The 11,774-nt window shown below is 47.9% G+C and overlaps 1 protein-coding gene across 1 annotated transcript; it reads right to left on the reverse strand.

The window, feature by feature from the left end:
* Positions 1–2,624: 2,624 nt before the first annotated feature.
* LOC124100146 (cytochrome P450 2G1) lies at positions 2,625–11,296 on the reverse strand. Its single transcript, XM_058583016.1, has 7 exons — positions 11,270–11,296; positions 10,661–10,756; positions 9,859–10,021; positions 9,519–9,668; positions 7,788–7,948; positions 6,961–7,137; positions 2,625–3,090 (listed from the first exon to the last, which is right to left on the reverse strand). The coding sequence occupies exons 1-7, from the start codon at positions 11,294–11,296 to the stop codon at positions 2,956–2,958; spliced, it is 909 nt and encodes a 302-aa protein (XP_058438999.1). The 3' UTR covers positions 2,625–2,955.
* Between the last annotated feature and the right edge of the window lie 478 nt (positions 11,297–11,774).

Below are 11,774 nucleotides of genomic sequence, written 5' to 3' on the forward strand. Positions count from 1 at the left end.
ATGGAACCATCATGGTGAAGATTTAAAAAGAATAGAAAAGAACAGCCCAGGGACTCTGCCAGTTGGCACATTGCCATTGTGGACGTTCGTATCTGGTTTGCTTAGTCCAAAGCCTTCAGTTCAGACAAAGATAGAGGAACAAAGCTTAGAGCAGAAAAAGCCATCAGGGGGAAAGTTACAAAAGGAGACTGCTACTAACAACTTTCTATCACCAGAGGGCGTAAGTGTCCAACCAACAGCGCCACCTCTACAGGAGACTGTTACTAACACCTTTCTATCACCAGAGGACATAAATGTCCAACTAACAAGGCCACCTCCATATGCTGGGAGGCCCCCAACCCCCGCAGTTGATAGTTCGGATCCTGAGACAGGATCTCAAGTATTAACATGCCCTGTATTTGAGGTAGGAGGGCAGCGAATTCACCATGCTTTAAATTTCAAGATAGTGAAGCAGCTAAAAGAGGCTGTAACAACCTATGGTCCTCAAGCACCCTTCACTGTAAGCTTGGTCGAATCCATTAACAACTTGAACATGATGCCAGCAGATTGGGCTAATATGTGTAAAGCTGTGCTAAATGGAGGTCAATACCTGTTATGGAAGGTTGCCAATGAGGAATTTTGCAAGGAGACGGCTAGGCGAAATGCAGCAGCTGGTTATCCTCAGAGAAATCTAGATATGTTGTTAGGAAAGGGACCTTATGAGGATCAGCAGCAACAAATTGCATATGATCCTGGCGTATACGCACAAATTGCTGTAGAGGCGGTTAGGGCATGGAAGACTTTACAAGGACATGGAGGTTTACAAGGTCAATTGTCTAAGGTAATACAAGGAGCTAATGAATCTTACACTGAATTTGTAGATAGGCTTATTCAAACAGCTACCAGAGTTTTGGGGAATACAGAACAAGCAATGCCATTAATAAAACAACTGGCTTATGACCAAGCGAATCGTTGGTGCAGAGATATCATTAGACTATGGAAACATGAAGATTTAAACACATATATTAAATTATGTAGAGACATTAATGAACAAGAGCAAGTCGTGGCAGCTGCAGTAAAACAGGCTTTAGATGCCAGAGACATTAATGAACAAGGGCAAATTGTGGCAGCTGCAGTAAAACAGGCTTTAGATGCCAGGCCAAGAACATGCTACAATTGTGAACAAACAGGACATTTTAAAAGGAATTGCCCCATAGGAGGAGGGTTTAACAAAACTAGGTATCAAAGGAGTAGAATACCGGGTATTTGCCCACGATGCCGTAGAGGGAGACATTGGGCTAATGAATGCCATTCTCAAACCACCATAGAGGGTACTCCATTATCAAAAAATGAACAAGGACCAGGTGTTTATCCATGATATCGTGGAGAAAGGCATCAGGCTCCATTGCCAAAAAATGGACAGGGAGATCAGTACTAACTCCAGAGATGGGAGTTCAAATCATTCCCACAGGGGTAAAAGGACCTCTTCCCAAAGGAACGGTAGGCTTATTATTGGGACGCAGCTCTTCTACTCTAAAAGGACTTATGATAAGTCCTGGGGTAATTGATCCTGATTATGAAGGTGAAATAAAAATTATAGCCAGTTCTCCAAAGGGTATATCAGTAATTTCACCAGGAGATAGAATAGCACAGTTACTAATAATACCAAGCCTACATGATAAATTTTCCAGTCATGCTGTAGAAAGAGGTTCCAAGGGATTAGGCTCCACTGGTGTAGATTGGGCTATGCTTTCTTTAAATTTAGATTCTCACCCCATGCTAAAATTAAATATTCAAGGACATGAATTTAATGGGCTACTGGATACAGGTGCAGACCTTAGCATCATCTCTCGTCAAGAATGGCCAAAACATTGGCCATTACAACAAGCCACTCAAATGCTTCGAGGCCTACGAGTGGCAACTAATCCCCATAGAAGTGCAATGGTATTAGATTGGAAGGATCCTGAAGGATGTGAAGGAACTATACAGCCATATGTATTGGATCATCTTCCCGTAAATTTATGGGGACGAGATGTCCTAGATCAATTAGGTTTGACATTAACAAATAACATCAACCAAAATGCACCCACTATTATGACTAGACAAGGTTTTAGGAAAGAAAAAAGATTAGAAAAACAAGAACAAGGTATAGCAGCACCAATACAAATAGATCAAGGAATAGACAGACATGGGTTGGATTTTCAGAAAGGGCCACTGAGACAATAAAAATTACTTGGAAATCAGAAAGACCAGTATGGGTTCCTCAGTGGCCCCTGACTCAAGAAAAGATACAAGCAGCCCATGACCTGGTCAAACAACAATTAGTGGAAGGACATATACAACCTTCTGTATCTCCCCATAATACTCCCATCTTTGTCATCAAAAAGAAATCTGGTAAATGGAGATTATTGCAAGATTTAAGAGCCATTAATAATGAGATGGTTATTATGGGATCTGCTCAATCGGGGATTCCTCAATTGTCTGCTTTGCCAAAAACTCAGTATGTTTTAGTTATAGATATTAAAGATTGTTTTTTTTTTCAATTCCAATTCATCCTGAGGATAGTCCACGTTTTGCATTTACTATCCCTGCACTGAATCATGAAGGTCCTAAAAAAAAAAAAAAATCATGAAGGTCCTGATCAGAGATATGAGTGGAAAGTACTCCCTCAAGGGATGGCTAACAGCCCAACTATGTGTCAAATTTATGTTAACAAAGTAATCCAGCCACTTAGAAATCAAAATCCTGAACTACAAATATTTCACTATATGGATGATGTATTATTAGCACACAAAGCTAAAAACACGTTGCTAGAATGTTATGCCACACTTACAAACTTATTAAAAAATTATAATCTAGAGATAGCAATAGATAAAGTACAATTAAATTTTACAATTAATTATTTAGGAGTTCTATTATCCTCAACCATGGTCCGTCCACCAAAAATTCAAATACGAGTAGATCAACTCAAATCAATTAATGACTTTCAAAAGTTATTAGGAGACATAAACTGGATAAGGCCTTATCTAGGTATACCAACAGGAGAGTTGGGACCTTTATTTGATATCCTAAAAGGTCCATCAGATCCAAATTCACCCAGAATGTTAACGCCTGAAGCAAGAAAGGCATTAAAAATCATTGAAACATATATGGAAAATATGCATTTGGATAGAATTGATATAAGTTTGCCTTTATTATTTATTGTACTACCAACAAAAAATATTCCTACAGGAGTATTTTGGGAAGAAGGTCCATTATTATGGAAACATTTATCTTATTCTCCTAACACTATTCTTACTAGGTGTCCTGAGGCTGTAGGACAATTAATACTCAAAGGAATAAAAGCAGCAAAGGGAGTGTTTGGAATTTCTCCCAATAAAATTATTACTCCATATACTATGAATCAAATTGATGAGTTAGCTAATGAGTTAAATACTTGGGCAATAATCATGTGCAAATCTAATGTTTCATTTGATAACCACTTACCATCTAATCCTTTATTGTCTTTTTGGTCATCACATCCTGTAATTTTTCCAAAAATGACAAGAAAAACACCTATCATGAATGCTCCAAATATATTCACTGATGGGTCAAATAATGGTACAGCAGCAGTAGTTACACCTGATCAAACTTTTACATTTTTAGTACCCAAACAATCAGCTCAAAAGGTAGAGCTTAATGCAGTATTACATGCTTTTGTGATGTTTAAAGATTCTGTATTTAATTTATTTTCTGATAGTCAGTATATAGTTAATGCTATAGTATCCCTTGAAGATGCTGATAGGATTTCCCCTTCCTCTACTGTTTTCTCTTTGCTTTCCACTATACAAAGTCTAATCTGGGACAGAAAAGATCCATTCTTTATAGGACATATCAGGGCACATACAGGATTGCCTGGAGCCCTTAGTTTGGGCAATGATTTAACAGATAAAACTACACATGACATACATATTTTCTCTACACTAGAAGAAGCTATAAATTTTCATAAAAAGTTCCATGTCAATGCTAATACTTTACAAAAGCGTTTTAAAATAACTAAGGAACAAGCTAGACAAATAATAAAACAATGTCAAAATTGTGTGACCTTTTTACCACAAGTTAATCTTGGAGTCAATCCTAGAGGATTGATACCTAACCATATTTGGCAGATGGACATCACACACTTGCCAGAATTTGGAAAATTAAAATATTTGCATGTTACAGTTGATACTTCTTCTGGATTTTTGATGGGTTCCCTTCATGCCAGAGAAAAAACTAAAGATGTTATAGCTCATTGCTTACAAAATTTTGCCACTGTGGGCGTTCCAAAACAGTTAAAAACAGATAATGCCCCTGGTTATACTTCTACCTCTTTTAAACAGTTTTGCTCATCATTTGGCATTACTCATATAACAGGAATCCCATACAATCCACAGGGACAAGGCATAGTTGAAAGCGCACATCAAACTATTAAAATGTACTTATTAAAGCAAAAAGACGGAATTGGGAAGGGGTATATATTCCCCAAAGATAAACTTAAAATAACCCTTTTTACTCTAAACTTTTTAAATTTGGATTCATCAGGACTTAGTGCTGCAGAAAGGCATATGTGTCCAAAAAATGTACATAAGCCCAAGGTACTTTGGAAGGATATTCTAACAGGATAATGGAAAGGTCCTGACCCAGTAATTGTCTGGAGTCGGGGGTCTGTTTGTGTGTTTCCACAGGGAGAACAGCAGCCAATTTGGATTCCAGAGAGATTAACTAAGGTCCTGACCCAGTGATTGCCTGGAGTCGGGGGCCTGTTTGTGTGTTTCCACAGGGAGAACAGCAGCCGATTTGGATTCCAGAGAGATTAACTAAAGCGATTTCTACAGACCAAAAAGAAGATGATTTGGCTCAAATCCATAACAACTGATATCCAAAACTCCAGTTTGGTTATTCTTACATCTGCAACAGAACCAGGATGCTTTTTACAATATCTATTTTATTATTGCCCTTTCCCATATCATGAAGTTCCATTTTGTTTTTTGAGCTCATACAGACCTAGATTAATGTTTTGCTGATCAGTTCTATTTTTTTGACTATAGAGTTTTTAAACATTGCAATGGAGATTTCACCTGTAAAAAGTTATAAGGCCTTTACTATTATGTTATGTGTTGTATGTATTATATTATGTGTGCACACTTGTGTTTTGTGTTATATGTTTGAATGTACGTATGTCCATATATCATATATGATGAGCGCTCATGAAAAAATGGATCCAAATTTTTTTTTTATTCACGTGATTTAAATGGTTTAATTTAAATTGGGTAAACAACTGTTGAGGATTGTTTTAATATGTGAACAAAAAAGGAGGTTAACAGATCTGTTTGTTTACTTTCACCTTTCCTTTTCATTATATTTAATAATTCTCTTCAAGATAATGTAAATTGTTAAGAAAATTGTTTTCTTTTAGTGCCTTCTGGATTGTTACATAATTTTTTCTTTAGCCATTATTGCCAGAATTCCTATCTTCATCCCAGTGCTGGTGAAGACAAAGATAAAACCAATCTACAGCTTCTGCAATAGCCATCACTGAACTGCTTGCAGAACTTGCCTGGACTATGTATCACTTGTATGCATTGTGAACTCACTTGTATGCATTGTGAACTATCTGTTGGTGCAGCGACTTGTGGTAGTGTTGGGGTATTTATGCTGATGGTGTCATCGGTGGTACAATTTTTCCAAAAGGAGCCATCAATTGGCTTGGTGTATCTTCCTCCCTTCTGCTTGTCATGATCGTTCAGCTAAAATTTGGGGGCCAACAGAGGTGAGGCAAAGAACCTCACCTCCCCACTAGTACAAAGACCTCCACAGGTGTGGCTATATACTGGACTGGTAGTCAGTGACGGGTCAGATCCAATTGCAATGGTACCAACCTAAGACAGGAGGCTGACATCTTGAGGTCAGCTCATCCGATAACGGGTAAGAACCATATGTAGTATTGGACAACCTAAGGCAGGCACGGTCCCTAAGCCACATGCTTGTTGTTTAAACAGAGAGGGGGAGATGTTGAGAGCCACAGCCGAAAGGGGCCCCAGCAAACTTCCAGCTGCCGGCTGATGATTGGCTCACAGCGGCCCCAGCAACATCTAGCTGATTGGCTCCTCTGTGGTGATGCTCATTGGGCTGTTTCTCTGCCCTTTCAGACCACGGAGCTGCTCATTGGGGGACTTTTTTGGCTCCACCCATGCGACCCAGCCAATCAGCCTCAAGAGCAGGAGGATTGTGGGAGGTGGTTGTGAGAGGCTTGTGGGAAGCCGGTGGTGGCAGTTGGGCTCTGAGGGTTTTTCCTGAGGAGCTGTTTTGTTTGGCGTGTGTGGTTCTAAAAATAAAGTTCATTACTTTTGACAAGTGGCTCCTGAATTGTGCCCAGCCAGACTGCGGCACAGTACTTTTTTTTTTTTTTTTTTTTAGTTGGACACAATACTTTTATTTTATTTGTTTATTTACTTGTGGTGCTGAGGATTCAACCCAGGGCCTCGCACGTGCAAGGCAAGCACTCTATCACTGAGCCCCAGCCCCAGCCCTTTTTATATTTTATTTACAGACAGGGTCTCACTGAGTCGCTTAGGGCCTCACTAAGTGGCTGAGGCTGGCTTTGAACTTGCGATCCTCCTGCCTCAGCCTCCCGAGCCACTAAGATTACAGGCGTGGGCCCCCACACCTGGCTGCAGGCATTTATTTCACAAAAAAAACTCAGAAATCTCCTCAGATCCCTGTTATGAACTGAACAAAGACAACACACGAGATGGAGCCTGGTTACAGCTGCAAATCTGGACCAAAGCTCCACTACTGGCCCCCGGATTTTATGAATAGAAAACTCGAGATTTGGAGAAAATTGCAACTGGTTACACAGGAACCTGAAAGGCCACAGGGGGGACCCGTCTCATTTGAGGGCGCTCCAAGAACCTCAGGCTCCTGAGACCCAGAAAGGAGCGTGTCTCACTGCAATCCCACCTGCTGCATGCGGATGAGGAAAGCATCAATGAAGTCCCGAGGCTGAGCTGTGTCGACAGAGTCCTGGTGCTCCTTCACCACCCGGGCCATAAACTCCTTCTGCTTCTCAGAGACCTCAAAGAGCCGGTTGTGTGGTCCAGGAAGGTGCCTCAGGAGAGCGGGGAAAAGACCATATGCCTAGAGGGAGAAGGAGACCATGGGGAAGAAATGTCTTAGCACCTGCTGTTCCCTCTGCCTTAAATGCTATTCCACGCACTTCCTCTCTGCCCCCACCCCCACATCAGCTTGCTCCTGTTCACTGCTTAGGTCTTCACTTGGATGGAATGTCCTCTCTGTCCTCTAGAGAGCCTCCCCTGACCTCTGGACCCCGCCGGGCAGTGCCTGAGGTGCCACAGAGCCTCCCTATCTTGGCCCCGACTCCTCAGCCTGTGCCTCCCTTCCCATCCTGACCTCCTCTCTGTGCCTCCCCACCCTGGCACTGTCCATCCTAAGTGGTGACTGTCTCACGACAGGTTCACCTGCCCCCCTGGAGTGAGGGCTTCATGAGGGAGTCCCTGGTCACCTCTGTGTCCTTGGCAGCCCCCAGCACAGGCTGGCACAGAGCGGGGGTTCAGTGGGCGCTGGCTGGCTGTCACAGCCTGACTACTCTGGGTCACCCGGGTCTGGCGATGGGTCTGTGTGTCCCCCAAGGCTGTGGGCCCCATAAGGACAGGGCGGAGGCTGCACCCAGTGGAGGTGAATCACGGTGGCCCTGAGAGTTCGACGGGACCTGGGAGGAGGCCTGTGGCCCTGGGGTGGTGGGGGGACTGGAGAGGGGACTTAGGCACCTGCACCCAGAACGTGTCCATCTGCTTGAGGTTTTCGGCCAGCAGCCCCAGGAAGGTCTTGAAGTCCTCATCCTGGTAGTGGAAACGGCAGCCAAAGACCACAGAGCAGATGATGTTGGCCGTGGAGCGGCGAATGGGGAAGGTGGGGTCAAAGGGCGTTCCTGTGGGGGGGAGGCCAACACGTGAGAGCCCGGGGATGCCTGCTGGGCACTCATCTGACCACTCACTCCCCTGCTCTAAAACATTCCATGGCTCCCGTGCACCCTCCAGGCAGCTGTCAAGCCCTTAACAAGGACAAAAGGGCCTCCCACGTCTGGCCCTGCCTGTCACTCTAACCTCGCCTCTTGCCACCACCCTGTAGGCTACAGAAAGATGGAACTTAGAGTAGGCACAGACAGCTCCTCCGGAGAGCCTCCTCCAAGCCCTCCCAGCCTGGTCGAGAGCCTCTCCTGTGGTCCCCATCATGGCCCAGGAATGTCTGCGCTGCGAGGGGGGAAGCACAGAGCTCCTGGGAGCCCAGAGGTGGCCCCGACAAACCGGCATGGAGGGGGACAGGGTTGGTCAGCGGAGACTTCCTGGAGCGGTGCGTCTGAGCCGAGTCCTGAATGTGCAGGATTTGCAGCTGGACAGGCTAAGGAGGGGGACATACATTCTGGGTCAAGGGTTTGGTTCTGTTAAGGTCCTGCGGACGGGCATCCGGGAGATGGTGCAGGTTGTGCACTGCTCCAAGGTGCGGCATCTGAGGGGCTCCAGTGACACGTCTGACACTGTAGGGACAGACGACGCAGGGCACAGGAGACAGCAGGACACAGTTTTATTTGGCTGCAGCCAGGTTCAGGGGTTGTAATCAATCAACCCCCTGAACCCCGAGTTCAGGAGTTTTATACCCAGCATGTAAGGGGAGGGGCTCAGAAGTTCCCAGTCTGCAGAAGTTCACATAAAGCAGCTTTTTCTCTCACTGTTCTGGGCAAGTTAACCCTTGAAGGACAACACCTGAGAAGGGGGGAGCTTCTCCTCCCCTCTCTTTCCTCCCCTGCCAGCTGTTACCATGGAGCCCAGGCGGTAACTTCTCTCCTCTTAGGAACGTAGACATCTCTGTGAAGCCCAGCCCGAGGCCAGAGGCCTTGTCTGCACATTTCTACAAACTACTCTACTGGATACATGTTTGTGAAAAACTAGTGACGGGGTGTCCAGCACCTGGAGGGATGGTATCTTCCTGGCCAGTGGCCAAGTAAACAGGGCGACAGGAAAATAGGAAGTTTATCTACAATGGACTCTGCTGCAGAGACTCTTCTGCTGACAGTCCTAAAGTCAGCCGTGGTGGGGATGTCTGGAGCAGCCCAGTTAGGACTTTTCTATGGAGGAGGGGGTGCCACTTCAATATATCTATGATGACAGCTCAGGTGTCCTGAGATAGGGGCACCCTTTCTAATTCGCAGAGGGGAACCTATGGCCCCAGCAGTAGCTCTGCCCTCAAGCTCCCGGAGGTTTTAAATTTAACATAGATTTAACATAAAACTTACTCTCCTATTGGCCAAGGAAAAAGAATGGATGTGCTCTCTTTAAGGGCAGGGGCCACCAGGGAGGAAGGGGTAGGGGCTGGTCAAGGCCACAGGTGAGGGGGGCGGACTCTCAGTACGAAATGGATTCCCACCCGCGCTCCTACACCCGCAGGAGCCCAGGACTCGCAGCCTGTGTGCACCACGCACCCTCCCGGCCCCAGGCCCTCACCGCACGCGCTCTCCAGCTCCCTCTCCAGGCAGCCCAGCTCCTCCTGGATCCGCTCTTCCAGGCTCCGCCTCCCCAGGCCCAGGTCGCGAAGAGTGGTCAGGGCAAACCTCCGCAGGGTCCTCCACCGCTCGCCCTGACTGAAAGCGATGCCTGCAGGGAGCAAGTAGAATATTCTCACAGATAGGGAGGGGAGGCACAGAGAGGTTAGGTAACCTACCGGCTGTCACACTGCAGGAAGGGGCCACACCTTCTGGCTTCCGGCACGTGGGCACTTACACACGGCGCAGGGATGCGTCACCAGAGCCCTGTGCCCGCCACTCCCGCTCCCCTCCAGCCTCACCGTAGCCTCGGTCGGTCTTCTCGGAGATGGCCACGTCTGCGCGCCCCCCGAAGGCGTCCGCTTGGTCCACTAGAGCCTCACGCACCGCCTGGGCTGCGCACAGCACCACCAGCGGGGTTGGGCCCAGGCGCACCGTGAACACCGGCCCATACTGGTCCTTCAGCTGCAGCGACAGGACAGTGACCTTGAACCCGAGCTGCCCAGGGCCTGTCCAGAGTGTGTCTGCACGTTCTGGGCAGGGGGTCGTCTCCTTCGGCCTTGGTCTCTGTCGCTGTCCCCCTAGTGTGTGTCTCCATCTCACTGTTTCTTTTGGTTCCTGGGCAGCGCTGGGCACCTCGGTCTCTGTCTCTGATTCTCAGTGCCCTGTCCTGCATGTCTCCACGGAGCCACGCGTGCTCTGCTCTATCCCAGCCCAGCTTCTTCCAGGGCCCCTTCGCTGGTGGCCACCTCTCTTGGCTTCTCCCATCTCACGATGGTCTCTCTGAGGTCCCCCAGCCCTCCTTTGGTCTCAGTGTCTCGGCCTCTCTGTGACAGCCCGGCTCGCTCTTCCTGTGCACCTCGGCCCACCCTCTCTCTTCCTCTCCTGGCTCGGGCTCTCCTCTCTCGGTGATCTCCTCCTTCTCTGTCTCTTCTCTTTGCTTGTCTCTATGTCTCTTCTTACCCCTAGGTGTTTCTGATTAGAAAACCCTTCTCCTCCTTGCTGCCATCTCGTGCGCCTGTCCCCTGTCCCCACTGTTACCTGTCCTGGGAGGGGGCGGGAGCCGCAGAGGCAGCCTGGGCTCTGAGCCCCTTCTGGGCTTACCCTGAGCACAGCCTGGAGGAGGGGTGCCCCCCGCAGCTGCAGGAGGTTGCCCAGCCCTGGGGGGGGTGGGCCGGGGGCAGGCCAGCGCCCGCGTCCCTAGCCCTGCTCCAGAGGACCAGGCCCATCAGCAGGAGAAGGAGGAAGAAAGAGAGGAGAGCCACTGGGAGGGCCATGGGGCTGGGCAGGCCTGAGCGCAGGACCAGGGCAGGCCCAGCAGGAAGAGGAAGGAGCTGTGCAAGCGCCTGCAAGTCCCAGGCACAGGCAGGGAGGGGCTGGCAGTTCTGCCGGGATCCTTCCCACTGCTTTCCCTGCCTCTCAGCGTCTGTGGCTCCCAAGTCCCTCCTCGGCCTGTCTCCAGCCCCCTCCAGATCTCCGGGCTTCTTCGCCATCTCCAGCCCCTTTCCCGTGTCTCTGCCCCCCTCCCGCCCGACTGCTGCCCCTCAGCATCATTTCTGTCTCCCAGGGTGGCCCCCGTCTCCAAGTGTCTCTCCTCCCGTCCTTCACCCAAGGCTGGCAATGGAAACGCCTCGCCCTTGGCATTTAGTGGACACGCACAGATCAAGACGGATGCTGGCAGAAGAGCACCTGGAGGCCACACCAGAGCGTCACCTTGACACTGGGAATCGCTGTGTCCATCTCTGTTTCCCTGGCTTCTGTCTTTCCTGCTGGAATGCTCTCTCCTGAGGGCCTGTTTGGTTCATCGCTCTGTCCCCAGTGCCTGGAAGAGAGCCTGGCACATAATAGGTGCTCAACAAATGCTGGTCAAATGAATAAATGAGTGACCACTTTGCCATGTCCCTCCCTGTCTCACTCTCATCTTTCCTGGTCTGTCTGTCTTTCTGCCACCCTCAGCCTCCAACTCTGAGTCTCTGTGTCTTTCCCTGTGGCAACTCTGCATCCACTGAGCATGAGCAAAGTGCCCTGTTCCTTCAGCATAGGTACCCACAGCGTCCAGATGAGGACACTTGAGGCTAAGCTGAGCAGTCATTTGCCAAGTGTCAGCACAACCGATGAACAGCCCAGCTGTGGGGGGAACTCAAGCCTGACTCTAAAAATCAGTGCTTCGTTCTAACTCGAAAGCACTTCTCAGAGTGTGCCCATGTCTCTGAGAGGG

The sequence above is a fragment of the Marmota monax genome, unplaced genomic scaffold (genome assembly GCF_021218885.2).
Source record: "Marmota monax isolate L192 unplaced genomic scaffold, Marmota_monax_Labrador192_F-V1.1 WCK01_AAM20220418_F8-fsc00149, whole genome shotgun sequence".
Lineage (NCBI taxonomy): Eukaryota > Metazoa > Chordata > Mammalia > Rodentia > Sciuridae > Marmota > Marmota monax.